This window comes from Phacochoerus africanus, chromosome 2 (assembly GCF_016906955.1).
Source record: "Phacochoerus africanus isolate WHEZ1 chromosome 2, ROS_Pafr_v1, whole genome shotgun sequence".
In the NCBI taxonomy this organism is placed as follows: Eukaryota; Metazoa; Chordata; class Mammalia; order Artiodactyla; family Suidae; genus Phacochoerus; species Phacochoerus africanus.
Genome location: NC_062545.1, coordinates 139240489 through 139257888, shown reverse-complemented (window position 1 = coordinate 139257888; position 17400 = coordinate 139240489). Strand labels below are relative to the sequence as shown.

Sequence of the window (17400 nt, the reverse complement as noted above, 5' to 3'; positions counted from 1 at the left end):
GACTCCATATAAAAACTACTTGAACTGATCAACAAATTCAGCAAAGTAGCAGGATACAAGATTAACATTCAGAAATTGATTGCATATCTGTATACTAACAATCAAACATTAGAAAAGGAATATAAAAACAATACCTTTTCAATCACACCAGGAGTTCCCTGGCTCAGTGGTTAATGAACCCGACTAGAATCCATGAGGACGTGGGTTCAATCCCTGGCCTTGCCTAGTTAAGGTTCTGGCATTACTGTGAGCTGTGGTGTAGGTCACAGATGTGGCTTGGACCCCATGTTGCTGTGGTTCCAGCACCTACAGCCTCAATTCGACCTGTAGCCTGGGAACCTCCATATGCTGCAGGTTCGGCTCTAAAAAGACAAAAGACAAGTTCCCATAGTGGCAGAGCGGAAACGAATCTGACCAGGAACCACGAGGTTGCAGGTTCGATCCCTGGCCTCGCTCAGTGGGGTAAGGATCTGGCATTGCTGTGGGCTGTGGTGTAGGTCACAGATATGGCTGGGATCCTGCATTGCTGTGGCTACGGCATAGGACGGCAGCTGTAGCTCCAATTAGACCCCTAGCCTGGAAACCTCCATGTGCCGTGGGTGTGGCCCTTAAAAAAAAAAAAAAAGAGTAAAAAGACAAAAGACAAATAAATTAATTAATTAAATAAAATAAAACAAAATTGCACCAAAAAACTAAATACCTTGGAATAAACTTGACTACGGAGTAAAAGGCTCATACACTGAGAACTATAAAATATTTATCCAGGAAATTAAAGAGGATTCAAAGACATGGAAAGATATCCCATGCTCCCTGGATTGGAAGAATTAATATAGTTAAAATGGCCATACTACCCAAAGTAATCTGCAGATTTAATGTGATCCCTATCAAATTACACATGACATTTTTCACAGAACTAGAACAAACAATCCAAAAATGTATACAGAACTATGAAAGACCCAGAATTGCCAAAGCAATTTTGAGGGAAAAAAACCAAGCAGGAGGAATAACTCTCCCAGACTTAAGGCAATACGACTAAGCTACAGTAATCAAGACAGTGCGGTACTGGTACAAAAACAGATATACAAATCAATGGAATAGGATAGCGAGCCCAGAAATAAACCCAGACATCTATGGTCAATTCATCTTCGACAAAGGTGGCAAGAATATAAAGGTGGAAAAAATCAGTCTCTTTCAGCAAGTGGTACAGGCAAAACTTGACAGCTGCATGTAAATCAATGAAACTAGAACACACCCTCACAAAATGCACAAAAATAAACTCAAAATAGCTTAAAGACTTGGAATTCGCTTATGGCTCAGTGGTCAACGACTCCGACTAGGAACCATGAGGTTGCGTGTTTAATCCCTGGCCTTGTTCAGTGGATTAAGGATCTGGTGTTGCTATGAGCTGTGGTCTAGGTCGTGCAGATGGGGCTGGGATCTGGCTTTACTGTGGCTCTGGAGTAGGCCAGCAGCAACAGCTCCAATTAGACCCCTAGCCTGGGAACCTCCATATGCTGTGGGTGCGGCCCTGGAAAAGACAAAATATACATATATATATATATATATAGTTTAAAGACTTAAACATAAGACAGGACACCATAAAATTCCTAGAAGATAACATAGGCAAAATCTTCTCTGACATCAACCATATAAATGTTTTCTTAAGTCAGTCCCCCAAGACAATAGAAATAAGAACAAAAATAAACCAATGGGACCTAATCAAGTTACTTACAAGCTCTTGCACACCAAAGTAAACCATTAAAAAGAAGAAGAATAAAGAAAAGAAAAATCAGGAGTTCCCATTGTGGCTCAGTGCTAACAAATCCAACGAGTATCCATGAGGATACATGTTCAATCCCTGGCCTTGCTTAGTGGGTTAAGGATCTGGTGTTGCCATAAGCTGTGGTATAGATAAAAAACGCAGCTCAAATCTGGCATTGCTGTGGCTGTGGCCATCAGCTACAGCTCCGATTCAACTCCTAGCCTGGAAACTAACATATGCCAAGAGTACAACCCTAAAAAGACAAACAAACAAACAAAAAGCTGAAAAGACAATCTACAGAATGTGGGAAATAGTTGCAAATAATGCAACTGACAAGGGCTTAATCTCCCAAATATACAAACAACTCATACCATTCAACAACAAAAAAACAAACAACCCAATCGCAAAATGGGCAGAAGACCTAAATAGACATTTCTCCAAAGACATGTGGATGGCCAACGGGCACATGAAAAAATGTTCAACATCACTAATTATTAGAGGAATGCAAATCAAAACTACAATGTGGTACCACCTCACAGTAGTCAGAATGGCCATCATAATAAGTATTTAGGAGTTCCTGTCATGGCTCAGTGGTTAACGAATCCGACTAGGAACCATGAGGTTGTGGGTTCGATCCTGGGCCTTGCTCAGTGGGTTAAGGATCCCACGTTGCTGTGAGCTGTGGTGTGGGTCACAGACATGGCCTGGATCCTGAGTTGCTGTGGCTGCAGTAGTTGGCTATAGCTCCCATTGGACCCATAGCCTGGGAACCTCCATATGCTGAGGGTTGCAGCCATAAAAAGACAAAAAAAAAAAGTAAATAACAAATGCTGGAGAGAAGGAGAAAAGGTTACCCTCCTACACTGTTGGTGGGAATATAAATTGGTACAACCACTATGGAAAACAATATGGAGGTTCCTCAGAAAACTATTTATAGAACTATCATATGACCCACTAATTCCACTCTTGGGCATATATATGGACAAAACTATAATTCAAAAAGACACACACAACTCTGTATTCATTGCAGCACTATTCGCAATAGTCAAGACATGGAAACAACCTAAATGCCCATCAACAGATGAATGCATTAAGAAGATGTGGTACACACAATGGAATACTACTCAGCTGTGAAAAAAAACAACAAAATAATACCATTTGCAGCAACATGGATGGAAGGAGAGACTGTCATACTAAGTGAAGTAAGTCAGAAAGAGAAAGACAAATGATATGTAGTATCACCTACATGTGGTATCTAAAATATGGCACAAATTAACCTATCTACAGAACAGAAAGACTCACTCACAGACATGGAGAACAGATTTGTGGTTTCTGGGGGGAGGGGAGAGAGAGGTATGGACTGGGAGTTTGGGGTTAGGAGATGAAAACTATTACATTTAGAATGGATAAGCAATGAGGTCCTACTCTATAGCACAGGGAACTATATCCAATCACTGTGATGGAACATGATTGAAGATAATATAAAAAAAAGAACGTGTATATACACATGTGTGTGTGAGAGAGAGAGACTGGGTCACTTTCCTGTACAGCAGAAATTGTCAGAACACTATAAATCAACTATAATAAATTTTTTAATTAAAAAATACAAAAAAAAAAACCTCCAAAAAAGAAAAAAGAACAACCCCAACTCCTCCTTCCCTTCTCCAGGTTGGGCTCTAATCTATCCTTGTTTAGATGATGCCCAATTTGTGCACAATGCACACTAGGCCAGCTAAGTTCTGGGAAACCAGGTATAACCATTCATGATATCACCCAGCCCTGAGACAAAAGGGCAATAGGTATTCATTCTGACAAGAGGAGGGATTGCTCTTGGACTAGGCGGTCCCCTGGGGAGGTTTTACATACCATGAAATCACTTTACAAAATCTCACCTGGGTCCTTGAAGATGTCTAAAAATACTGCTGTTGCCTTACAAGGACTCTGTACTTCTTTGGATTCATTAGCAAATGTTGTTCTGGACAATAGGTTAGCCCTTGACTACCTCCTGGCTGAGCAAGGGGGAGTCTGCGCAGTTATTAATAAAACCTGCTACACTTATGTCGGTAACTCAGGTCAGCTGAAGTAAACATAACAGAGATATATGAGCAAGCTCAATGGTTGCATAGATATGTGAGTGAAAAATATTGCCTGCCATATCAGTAAACAAAGGATATTGGAGCCATCAAGCCATCACATTACAGCCTCCAAGATGGTACAGCCCTGAGGGAACTCAGGATTGAAACAGGATGTTCCAGTAGCCAACTGCTGCAGCCACTGCCCCCCTTCCCCAAACCCCCCACCAACAGGCACCATGAGGAGACTCAGAATGAGAAAACACAGGATACTGGCCCCAGATAGCTGGGGTGTGTGAACTGGAGTTTGGCACTTGCCATCACTTGCTATCTGCCTCTACATGGATTAAATCATGAGCCACTGCAGCTGCTAACCAGCAGTATCCCCTGAGCAGAGCTCAGGATGGAAATCAGGAGTGAAGTACTCTGTGCTCTGGGAAAACTGGAAGAACAGGTCTTTGGATAGTCAGATACTTTTTAGGAGAAGATTTTATGTGCCCAATTCTTGCATCTTCTCATATCTAGAAAAAGACTAAAATTCTTCGTGGTGATGTCTGCTCCTTGTAGTAAACCTCATGAGACCAGTAACAAACTTTTGTAGAATGTGTGTGTGTGTGTGTGTGTGTGTGTGTGTGTGTGTGTGTGTGTGTGTGTGTGTGTGTGTGTGTGTGTGTAAGGCTGCACGCACTTCTCCCCCTCACCTTTATCATTCCCTGATATTCCCACTCTCCTCTTTGGGGCGGTATTTCAGAGCTACCTCTAAACAAAGAATGTCACAGTCATCTGCCAATACAGCCACCTCCAAGGGTGAGCCTGTGAGCCCCCACCCCCCAATCCAGGGCTGTCAAAACTGGCCCAGATAGTTGAGGTTCATATCAAAGAAATCAATTCAGTGAGCCCAGATCTCTTTTGCTCCTGCTACCTGCTCTTTGTTGCAAAAATTCCTATATGTCCTAGCTCCCCCACCTCCTCCTTGAAGAGGGTTTCTCAGGGCTACCTGAGATGCTGTCTCCCTGGCTTAATTCCTAATTTTGCCCCAAGTAAAACTTAACTCTCAAGTTTCAGGCTGTGCATTTTTTTTTTTTAAGTCAACAGGTGCATACCAAAGGAAAGATTTCAATGAGCCCAGACTCCTGCACCTTCCCATATACGGAAAAGCACTAAGTTCCTTACCTTGAAATATCTGGTTTCCTTTCATTAACAGTAATATTTTGATGTTCCAACTACCTAGTCTTTGTTGCGAAAACTCCTATATATCCTGTCCTGTCTACCTTGCCTCTTCAGAGCAGTCTCTCACAAATCTGAGATTCTGTGTCCAGGCTTAAAGCCTTAGTTTTGTCTGCTTTAACATAATTCTCATCTTTTAGGTTGTACCTGTTTTTCCAGTTGACAGATACAACACACAAAGGCCAGACCAGATCTCTCTCAGGAATATCGTCAGAGCCTCCCTAGCTTAACTAGGTTTCTACCATTCCTCGGCCCCACTAATTGCTATTATCCTCCTGCTTATCTTCAGGCTTTGTCTCCTTAACTGCCTTGTCAGCTTCCTTAGTAAACAGGTTGAAGCCATCAAACTTCTGATGATACTAATACAAGGGTACAAGCACCTGGGACTACAGCCTGGCGACAGTTAGACTTACTTTAGGCTAGTCGGGATAGCTCTAATCCTCTAATCCAGGGGAAAACCATGCCCAAATTCACTAGAAAGCAGCTTCAGACCTTTGCCCTTCAGTGTGAAATCAAGCAGGGCCCTATGGGACTCCTGAACACAAGCCTTTCTGAGTCCCCCATTTCTTGTTTTAAGGGAATAAGCTTCAGCCTCCATGACCTTCCCTGAGTTCCAAAGGGCAGGTTCAAACAGTTGCTAATCAGGGGAGAGAGGGGAACAGAGAGAACAGAGAGGCACATTCAAGAGACAATAGTGCAAACTTGGGGCAGACTCCTAGTTCATTTTCAGGGAATATACACAATAATATCTTTGAGTTCTTCTACAGAACTAAAACCCCCAAGGAATGAAAACAAGAGAAGAGGACCACCAGATCCAGTCCTAAAGCCACCAAACACCTCTACCCTGATCCTTATCTGTGGTCCTATTTTCTACTTCCAAACTATAAAGCCACTTCCTAATCTCTCCAAAGAGAGGGCACAGTCTTTAGGGCATTAGCCTGCTGTGGCCTCCTTTGCCTGGCAAAGCAATAAAACTATTTTTTCCTCCTTTGCCCCAAACTCTGTCTCCACATTTCTATTTGGCACCGGTGGACAGAGGGTGAGGGAGAGTTTTGGCAACAAGCATCTCTCAAGGAAAGGAGGGATTTTGTTGTCAGAACTACTCCAGGTCTTTACTCACAACCTCCAACCCGCATCTTTGGCAGGAGTGTCCTTGCTCAAAACCTGCCACACCCCACCTTTAGCAGGAGTTAAAGGGTCCAGAGATAGGAAAAGAAGCTACAAATAAAAAACCACAAGGAACCAGCTGCCACCAAGATAGCCACCAATCCAGCCTCCAACACACCCTGGGTCTCATTATACATTGATTTTTTACTACATTAGCATATTAGATGACACACCTACCAGTGGCCATGACCAGACATTAAGGATCAAAAAAAGGATAAAGGAGTTCCTGTCGTGGCTCAGTGGTTAACAAATCCGACTAGGAACCATGAGGCTGCGGGTTCGATCCCTGGCCTCGCTCAGTGGGTTAAGGATCCAGCGTTGCTGTGAGCTGTGGTGTAAGTCACAGACGCGGCTCGGATCCTGCATTGCTGTGGCACTGGCGAAGGCCGGTGGCTACAGCTCTGATTAGACCCCTAGCCTGGGAACCTCCATATGCCGTGGGAGTGGCCCAATAAAATGGCAAAATGACAAAAAAAAAAAAAAAAAAAAAACAAGAAAAAAAAAACAAAAAAAGGATAAAAAGGGGAGTTCCCGTTGTGGCGCAGTGGTTAACGAATCTGACTAGGAACCATGAGGCTGCGGGTTCGGTCCCTGCCCTTGCTCAGTGGGTTAACGATCCGGTGTTGCCCTGAGCTGTGGTGTAGGTTGCAGACGCGGCTCGGATCCCGCGTTGCTGTGGCTCTGGCGTAGGCCGGTGGCTACAGCTCCGATTCGACCCCTAGCCTGGGAACCTCCATATGCCGTGGGAGCGGCCCAAGAAATAGCAACAACAACAACAACAACAACAAGACAAAAGACAAAAAAAAAAAAAGGATAAAAAGGGGGTGGCATCTGGCTCCCTCAAAAAAGCCCTGCCCCTTCTCAGGTAGATTAATGCATATGCCTCCCAAATATTAGCCTCACTTTCTCTTTTTTTTTTTAGGGCTACATTCTCGGCATATGGAGGTTCCTAAGCTAGGGGTCCAACTGGAGCTACAGTTGCCAGCCTACAGCCACAGCCACAGCCAGCCACGCCAGATACTTAACCCACTGAGCCAGGCCAGGGATGGAACCCACAACCTCACGGTTCCCAATCCGATTCATTTCTGTTGCGCCACAATGGGAACTCCACCCCCCCACTCCCCCCACCCCCCAGCAACTTTGCTTTTGCTCTTTAAAATTAAATCTCTCTTGCCAGGTGGGGGAGAAGTTGATCTGTGAACTTAGATCTGCTCTCCATTCTCTGGCTCCTGAATAAGGCTGAAACCTAAAGGGAAAAAGAACCCGCCAAAGCTGAACCAGGGTCTAAGCAGGGTGCATATTTGTACATCATTCTTTGGAGGGAGGAAAAACCACCTCCTGGAGGTAAGAATCTGGAAAAACAAAGGTAAATTAATCTTTATCTGGGGCAGTTAATTCATAACTTTGGCGGCAAATAAAGAAAAATAAAGCATCCACGAAATGTTAGTGGCTCTCACACTCCCTCCCACCTCTTCTCCTCTGCCAGCCACCAAAGGCGGGTGAGCTGGAGACGGCCCTGGAACCAGACCTGTTCAGGAGTGAGCAGCGGCACTGCAGGGTGATTCTGGGCCGCACCACGCGACCAAGTGCCCAGCTGCACTGCAATGGATGGCACAACCTCAGAAAAAGGCTGATCAGAGGCCACTGCAGCTCTTCCTCCTCCCCTACTTGCCCAGCGACGCGACGCACCTGCCCGCGTCTCCGGAGAAAGCCACCGCCACGCCCTCCACCTCCACTCGCCTGCTGACCGCCTTCATGTCGACTCTGGATACAATCACTTCCGGGCCATCTGGAAGGCACACGCCTCGCTCTGGCCGGAAGCCTCGGATGTCCGCATCGCGGTAGCCCGGGTTCTTGCCTCGCTGCTCCAAAAATATTGCCTTAGCTGCGGGGTCAACACCCACGTGCACTGTGAGCTGTGTGAACACACGTGGCGGCAGGGAATTAGGGAAATTGAGGTTTTCTCTGCTACCCCAAACAGTACAGAGGAAGAGCTCCGCAGTGCAAGACATCTCTCATACACACCCCAAATATGCCAGCAACACCCCCATCCCTTGCCCCCTTCCTACGAAGAATGTGCTGGAACAAAAAACAGCTGGATGGAAACCCATGTGGCATCTAATTTTAAAACGTTTATATTTCAAATTATTCTTACCAGGTAGCATGTTCCCTTTTGCCCCTGGTAGTCCAGCTGGTATCTAAGACTATCCCAGCTTAGCCTTTCTGGACTCTTCCATCACTTTTATGAAACATGTAATACAGGAATTTAGTAACAGCCTAATAAAACGTTAGATTTTTTGAGCGGATTATTTTTCCTCTGAAAATATAGCTGATTATTTTATCAAAACATTTGGGATGTCCTCTTTAATGCTTTACTGATATAATTTTTGTTAATCTCATCATCTGTTCTTCATTATTTTGGGGATATTTGTACCACCTTCCTATATAGTAACTTTGTTCAGATATGATAGGTTGGGAGTGACAAAGTTGGGCCCTTCCCAGGTGGGTCACTCTTCCACCTCCTGATAGGGGCCACCCTCCAACTGCTATTCTAGGTCCAAAATGTCCTTCCCTCTAGGCCCACCACACAACACATCTGGCTTGCAAGGGCCTGGCTAGGACCTAACCCAAGGGTCTCTCTGTCAGGTGGAAACTATCTTTGAGTCCTGGCTGGGGAAAAACTTCCGTTTCTTCTCCTTCTCTCTCTCCAGAGTCTTCTTCCAAGATCTACTCTGTATTTCACCTTAAACTTTGACAAATAGGATCTTACAAAATTGTATGGGACCCTGCTGCTGGGTACACTTCAGCCATCCACCCAAGAACCAGGGTCCAGGGGGGTCACAAGCTCTGGGTCTCCACCACATCATCAGCACCTTTCCCTGAGCCGCATTGCCTCCCTATCATTTACTTGCGGTTGAAGATCTTCCCAGATTCTGGTGACCCTCTGCTTCACTTCCCTGTAATCCACTGGTAGCTGAAGAATCCTCAGCTCCACATCACTCCCCAGGCCTAGCTTGGAGAGTTCCTGCAGAAAGAAGCTGGTGAACTCACCTTGCTTGATGGAGGCTCAAAGTAAGTTCTTGAAAAGCTGATGTCAGAGTCATCCAGACCACTCCTAGGGGTCTTCTGTGGGCCTGGACACTGCCTTCAAGGAGCTCACACAGTGGTGAGGGGCCAAGAGGGGGGCCATGGTTCCTGCCCCACAAGCTGCTCCCATCAAGGTGCATGTACCACAGGGGCACTGAAGGGTTCTGCACAAGGAGCTAATGAGTCAGAGCCATTTCCCTAAAAGTGGAGGTGTACTGGGGGGTATCACAGGGTTGATCCTAGACCAGCTGAACTTGAAGTACACAAATGGTGATTAACGAAACCGACTAGTAACCATGAGGTTGCGGATTCAATCTTGGCTCTGTGTGTCTGGAGCTCACAAAGAGGCTTATGGGAAGACTCAGGTAAGTCAGGGCAACAAAAGACATGGGTTTAAATGAGATTTGAGGGGCGTAGGGGAGAGAGAGAACAAACATAGGGAGAAGAGAACCAGGACTGTGAAAAAAAAAAAAAACTCAAGGTCAGGAGTGTCCTCTTTTAAGGGAAGAAATGGAAGAGAGTTTAGAAGGAAAAAAACCAGGAGAGTGAGACCTTAGAGATGTACATTTCACTGTTGGTAAAAGTTAAATCAGAGACACAAAGGTCATTTCTGAAAAGGCCAAGTCCTTTCCCTGCTCCAGGAGCTGTTCTCATAACCAAGATGGTTTGGGATTAATGCTTCTTTTTTTCCTCACTCCTTTTCCTGGCCTTTCAGGAATCCAGGAGCACACATCCTTGTATAAAGGGTAAAGCCAGGGCTGTCAGGCCTGCTCAAAGGTTGAAGGTGGCTGATTCCAGTGCCCTGTCCTAGGCTTTGGAGGAGATAGGCAGGGATGACATGCCCAGATGTTGATCTGCCTGTGCCGCTCTCATCTAGGAGGAGGGCATTTAGGCCAACCTATAGTGTCTCAGGTCTGTCCTCGACCAGCTCAGCCTTCCTGAGGGGCCCTGCTTTATCCTGCAGACACCTATTCAGATGCCCAGTTCCCTGGATCAGCTCAAGCTTTGTTATCTTCTGAAAGGAAATGCCACATCCCCACTGGGGCCTTGAAGAAGAATTCACTTGCCTGACTCTGGCAGGGGGAGGAAGAAAGGAGGGTCATGTGGAACAGAGGCCTAGAGGGTCAGGGAGGCAGCAGGCTGAGCTTCCAGGTGGATATTCTAAGAACCAGACAAATCAAAGGGCTCTCAGGTCTTGTGATGCCATCTTGGCCCACTGTCCTGAGGGGAATGAGTGAGGTTGAGCCCCAGCCCCTCCAGAATGCTCCCAGTTTAGGGAATGGGGTTGGAAGGCATGATTATGGGGTCATCTTTGGCTCTGTCATGAGGGGGAGGGAAACCAAATCTGCTGGTGCCTTGATCTTGGACTTCCAGCCTCTAGAACTATGAGAAATGAATGGATGTTGAAGTCATTCAGCCTATGGTATGTTGTTATAGCAGCCTGAGCTGACCAATACAAAGGAGCTTCTGGTTGGTAATGATATGAAGCCTAACTGAATTTCAGATACATGCCAGTTCGTCCATCCAGCTCATCATAGTGTTTGAAAGTGACACAGCCAACCTGGAACTGAAGTCAGAACCTGATTTGGGATGAGGAACTTTTTCCAACATGCAACCATGGCAAGTCAGGCACTGCCTCATGTGGACACTGTTCTCTGAAGCAAGTTTTCTAACTTGCCAAACTGGTGCTCAGCAGCAGCTTATGCCTGGAATGAGGAGGGTACAGGGAAGAAGGGGGCATAGGCAAAGCCAGACCCCAACTATAGTGCTTCAGGGAAAAGCATAGACCTTGGATTCAGAAAGACTCAGGTTTGAGACCTGGCTCTGCCACCCTTCACTGAGCAGACTTGGGCATGTTATTCAGCCTTGCTGAACCTTAGTTTTCTCATCTATGAAATGGACATAATCAAAAGTTGGAGAGGTTTTCACAACTATTAAAGGATTCACAAAAATTGCCCAGCCCAGCATATGGCACATAATTAAAGTTTTATGTGAGGGATTAATACTTATAATTAATCCATATTAATTTGAGAATATAGTGCAAGAGGGATTTATTGAAAGTGGTATTTGCTAGAATTTGATGAGTGGGGGCCAGTCAGAAGCAGCGAGGAGAACATTCTGCATTTGCAGACAGCAGGCCACTGGCTGCCACCACCCTTTCTGCCAAGAAGTGTTGGTTGTTTTAGCAAAGGGAGTGTCAGTTCCGTGCAGACCAGAGAAAGCCAGGAGTTTGTGCTTTCTAGGCTGGCACACTTTCTTAGCTAGAACTGCAAAGTGTTTGTGCTCAAGGAGGCAGGGACAGAGCCCGGTAATCCTCACTGAAGTGGAATCCAGGGTCCTGCTCTAGCCAGAGAAGTGACCAGGCTCGGCAGGGTGCTGAGCACCCAGGCCAGGCCCATCATCCCACAAAAAGCCTGAACCCCACCAGTCATAAAGGTCATGGGGAAGTAGGGAGCCCCACCTTCTGCCTCTTTCTCCCACTTCTTCCCACCTCCATGGCATCAGAAATCTGGTAGCCAGGAACACATGGCAGTTTAACAAAGGGATTGGAGGAAGGAAAGAAGACATCAGTTGCTCCTTGAATTTTTTTCAAATCCACTGAGGCTGTGGCACCAGCTGGTATTGCAAAATGGTTGTTGTTTTTCCAAAATCTGATCCTTTCCTTATTAAATGAGAGTGTGGGGCTAGCACCTGGAAGCAGGAAAGCAATTCTTCATGCAGGCATTCAAGAAAAACTCCCGGAGTGCTTGCAATGCAGCCCCCTGCTCCAGGCTTGGTGTGTCCTGGAGGGTCAGAGGACTCAGAGGAGACACAGACTAGGGACAGGAAGTGATGTCAAGAGTCCTGGTTCAGGTTCCAAGGGCTGTGTTGGGCACCTACTGGGCTATGGAAGCCTGAAGGTAAGGACCCCCAAATAGGGGATTATGAGGGAGCCCAGACCCTTTCATCCTCTCCCTACTGCATGACTTTGGGCAAATAATTGAAATTTCCTGATGCTCAATTTCCCTATCTGCAAAATTTAGTAATAAGAGTACCTCCCTTGCGAGGGTTGCTGTGAAGATTAACAAGACCATGTGCATGGAGTTGCTGCCTAGGAAGGCTACATGGAGGGGGCTCTGACCATGGCTAGGAGAATAAGCAAGAGTGTGTGAGGGAAAAGAATAGCAGGAGCTTGGAGGTGTATAAAACTACCTTCTCTGCCTCCCTCCCTCCCCTCTTTCCTGCCCTCTCTTCCTTTACTCCTTCCTTCCTTCCTTCTTTCCTTCCTTTCCCCCTCCCTCCCTTCATTCCTTCCTCTTTCCTTCTCTCCCTCCTTCCCTCCATCCTTCCATTCTTCTTTACCTCACTTATCCATTAGTCACCCAATGTGGACGAGGCTCTCCTATGTGCAGCCTCTGTGCTAGGTTCTGGCTGAGGGTCTTGTGTGCCTAGGTGCACCCATGCAGGGACTGACAATGGAAGAGGAAATGATAACTGGTACTTCTTGACCTTGTTAGAAGGGACCTAGGAGCCTTCAGGTGGAAAGTGGTGTTTGCCAGGCCTGGGCTCCCTCCCACTCCATCCAGGCTAGAGGTGCTGCAAAGAGAGACACTAAGGCCAGAGCTAGGGAGGGGGTCACCAGGGGCAGGAAGAAGCCATAGAAGAGACAGAAGGTCTGACATATTAAGTATAGGACAGCCACTGGTGTAGAATAATACTGTCATTCAAAATGATTTTACAAAGAATTAATTGACACAGCAGAACCCATGAAAAGGGAATTCCTGTCGTGGCTCAACAGTAACGAACCTGACCTGTATCCATGAGGAACTGGGGTTTGATCCCTGGCCTTGTTCAGTGGGTTAAAGGATTTGGCATTGCCATAAGCTGTGGTGTAGGTTAAAGACTCAGCTCGAATCTTGGGTTGCTGTGGAGTAGGCTGGCAGCTGTACCTCTGATTCAACCTCTAGCCTGGGAACTTCCATGTGCCAAGGTACGGCCCTAAAAAGACAAAAAACAAACAAACAAACAAAAACCCTCATTAATAAATCTAAAAAATCAGTGAGTTCCCTCATGGCTCATCCAGTTAAGGGTCTGGTTTTGTCACTGCTCTGGCTCTGGTTACAGCTGTGGCGCAGATTCAATCCTTGACCTAGGAATTTTCACCTGCTGTGTGTGCAGCCAAGCAAATGAACAAAAAAATCAGGATTTCAAACTATTTCCTATAGCCATTTATGGAAATAAAAACATTGCTGAAAATGGTCATCCAGTGAGGGAAGAATTATGGGAGATTCTTATTTCTTTGTACATGCTTCATAAGATGTTCATAGTGACTTTTTTTGTTGTTGTTTTTGTCTTTTTGGGCTATACCCATGGCATATGGAATTACCCAGGCTAGGGGTCAAATCAGAGCATAGCCGCTGGCCTACACCACAGCCACAGCAACGCCAGATCAGAGCCATGTCTGTGACCTACACCACAGCTCACAGCAACACTGGATCCTTAACCTACTGAGCGAGGCCAGGGATTGAACCTGCATCCTCGCAGACACTAGTCAGATTCATTTCTGCTGAGCCACGATGGGAACTCCTTTTTTTCTGGTTATTAAAGCCTATAAAATAGTCCAGTAGTCAGGCTAGCTGCCCCTGGATCATCCTCACTGTGTGCAGGCACTATGCCCAGCATCTCACCCCAGTCTTCCTGCTTATGTCACCATTTTAGAGATGAGGAAACCAAGGATAAGTTTAAAAGAAGGGAGGGAGTTCCTGTCGTGGCTCAGTGGTTAATGAATCTGACTAGGAACCATGAGGTTGCAGTTTCGATTCCTGGCCTTGCTCAGAGGGTTAAGGATCCAGCGTTGCTGTGAGCTGTGGTGTAGGTCACAGATGCAGCTTGGATCCCACATTGCTGTGGTATAGGCCAGCAGCCACAGCTCCAATTAGACCCCTAGCCTGGGAACCTCCAAATGCTGCAGGTGCAGCCATAGAAAAGACAATCAATCAATCAATCAATGGAGGAGTTCCAGGGAATTGTCACACAGGAGATGTTACCACAAGAGTGGAGTCAACTATTGAGGGCTGACCACAGATCTCACCAGTGGTTTGGGAAACCTTGGCATTATTTACAGGTCACTCTCTTTCCCGTAACAATGCCAAGTTCGTTCTCCATATGTGACAACTTCCCAGCCTGCTCCCAATATCCTTTGCTTATTCCTCCAAACTACTGGGTCATTCTTGCCTGATAAATCCAGTAATGAAAAACAGTGACCTCATAATTCTTAATCTTCTAACTGTAGCAGCTGTCTGCAAATATTTTTGTTCACATGCTTCTATTAATAAAAGATTTCAGTGTACACACATGCACACATGCACACACAGGCATACCTACACACTATCATTAGCTGTCTTTTTCTTCTTTTTTTTTACGGCCACACCTGTGGCATATGGAAGTTCCCAGGCTAGGGGTGAATCGGAACTGCAGCTGTCGGTCTACATCATGGCCATAGCTACACTAGATCCAAGCCTCTTTTGTGACCTACACCGCAACTCATAGCAATGTTGGATCTTTAACCCACTGAGCAAGACCAGGGATTGTACCCGCAATCTCATGGATATTAGTCAGATTCTTAACTCACTGAGCCACAACAGAAACTCCCTAGACATGATGTCTTCATGTCTCTAGACTCAGTACACATGGCAAGCGGGCTTGACTGTTAAAAAGTGGATGTGAATATATATTTTCAATGGTTTTCTTTTTATTGGCCCCACCCACTGCATTTGTAAGTTCCCGGGTCAGTGACTGAGTCTGAGCCACACCTGCAGCCTCCCCCACATCGGAGGCAACACCAGATCCTTTAATTCACTGCACCAGGCTGGGGATCAAATTCTCACCTTCACAGTGACCAGAGCCGCTGCAGTCAGATTCTTTTTTTCTGCTTTTCAGGGCCACACTCACAGCATGTGGAGGTTCCCAGCCTAGGGGTCAAATCAGCTGCTGGCCTACACCACAGCCACGCATGGTCCGAGCTGCATCTTCAACCTACACTACAGCTCGTAGCAATGCTGGATCCTTAACCCAAAGTGAGGCCAGGGACCAAACCTGCAACCTCATGGTTACTAGTCAGATTTGTTCCCACTGCGCCACAATGGGAACTCCTTGCAGTCAGATTCTTAACCCACTGTGCCACAAGATGAACTCCCAATGATTTTCTTAATTCTTCCTGTTTTTTGGCCATTTCTTATTAATTAGATTGTCATTGTTCTCACATAAAAATTGGCCAGGAGAGAGATCAGATGAGGGTAGGAGAAGGGTCACTTGGCTGTTTTCCCACATTTGTTCAGGTTTTCATTATTCACATTATCTTCTATCTGTGGGTTTTTGAAAGATCATTTTTGTAAGGATAGTTTGATCATAATTTGAGGATAAGTTTAACTAAAACTGGATAATATAATCCTCAAACATGTTAAGTGGGCAGAAATACATTGTAATAAATTAAAAACAATGCAAAGCGAGTTCCTGTCATGGCTCGGTGGAAATGAATTTGACTAGAATCCACGAGGAGGCAGGTTCAATCCCTGGCCTTCCTGAGTGGGTTCAGGATCAAGTGTTATTGTGAGCTGTGGTGCAGGTCACAGATATCGCTCGGATCTGAGGTTGTTGTGGCTGTGGCGTAGGCCAGCAACTACAGCTCTGATTGGACTCCTAGCCTGGGAAACTCCATATGCCGCAGGTACAGCCCTAAAAAGACAAAAAAAAAAAAATTCAAAGAGGAATGTCCTCTCTATCACCATGGTGTCCCTTGCCCCAAGGGTGACATGTTCCCTCTTCCCTCAGGATACAAAGCCTGCCCAGTGACCTAAAGATGTACAAAGCAAGGCCAACTTTAGTCTAGCTATGAAACATTGGTCAAGGTTAACTTAATTTTTCAATCGACTAAAAACATAGAAATACACACCCATTAGGATGACCACAATGAAGAAAATAGAAAATAACACGTGTTGGCAAGGATGTGGAGAAATTGCAACCCTTGGGCACTGTTGGTGGGAATATAAAATGGTACAGCTGCTATGGAAAACAGTATGGGTATTCCTCAAAATATTAAAAATAGAATTACCATATAATCCAGCAACACTATTTCTGGATATATAGCCAAAAGAACTGAAAGCAAGAGCTCAAAGAGATATTTGCACACTCATGTTCACTGCAACACTGTTCACAACAGCGAAGAGATGGAAGCAATCCAAATATCCATTGATGATGAATAAACAAAATGTAATCTATACAAAACATGGGCTATTATTCAGCCTTAGAAAGGAAGAAAATTCTATAACATATATAAAAGTCTGAGTGATATTCTATACTAAGTGAAATAAGCCAGTCACAAAAAGACAAATATTGTATGATTCCACTTATATGAGGGATCTAAAGTGGTCAAACTCCTAGAGACAGAAAGTACAATGATGGTCATCAGGGCTTTGAGGGGAGGAGTAAATTTGGTGTCAGTTTTGCAGGATGAAAAGTTCTAGATATCTGTTGCACAACAGTGTGAATATATGTAACAGTACTGAACTATACACTTAATAGTAAATTTCAAGAAACATAACAATGGAAATTCTGATTTTTCATCCTGTGCTCCAGTAGATCAACTTGGAAACCCTATTTTGGAAATGATTTGGGATCTTCAAGAAGGTGCCGATATGGGAAGTACTGGAGGACAAGGAGTGGGTGGGCCCGCATACCTCTGCTTAGGAGGTAGGGCAGGAAAGGGTTAACCCATCAGGCCTGGACTGCTCCAACTCTGCATTTCCCAAGAAACACTTGTCTTCAGGACTGGTCCTTGGTTGGCTCCTGGAAGAAAAGCTCTGAGCTCTTGGGATGTTCTGTCTGATTAGAGTGCTTTCATATGCCCAAGGCCTTGGGTCATGTTGTGCTTGTCTGAATAGAGTTTACGCCAACAGTGTGATTTACGGTGGATGCCTACATCAGCTCTGAAGTCAGGTAGGCAGGCACTGCATACCTATGTGACTGAATCCAATAAAAACTCTGGACACCAAAGCTCAGATGAGTTTCCTGGGTGGACAACATTTCACGTGTTATCACATGGCATTG

The 17400-nt window shown here is 45.4% G+C and overlaps 1 protein-coding gene across 1 annotated transcript in view; it reads right to left on the bottom strand.

The window, feature by feature from the left end:
* Positions 1–17400, bottom strand: part of PGPEP1L (pyroglutamyl-peptidase I like) — a 72197-nt gene that overhangs the window by 22001 nt on the left and 32796 nt on the right. The window contains exons 4-5 of the mRNA XM_047769199.1: positions 9137–9253; positions 7918–8144 (exon numbers count right to left, since the gene is read on the bottom strand). Coding sequence (XP_047625155.1) covers positions 7918–8144; positions 9137–9253 — 344 coding nt within the window. The remainder of the gene's footprint in view (positions 1–7917; positions 8145–9136; positions 9254–17400) is intronic.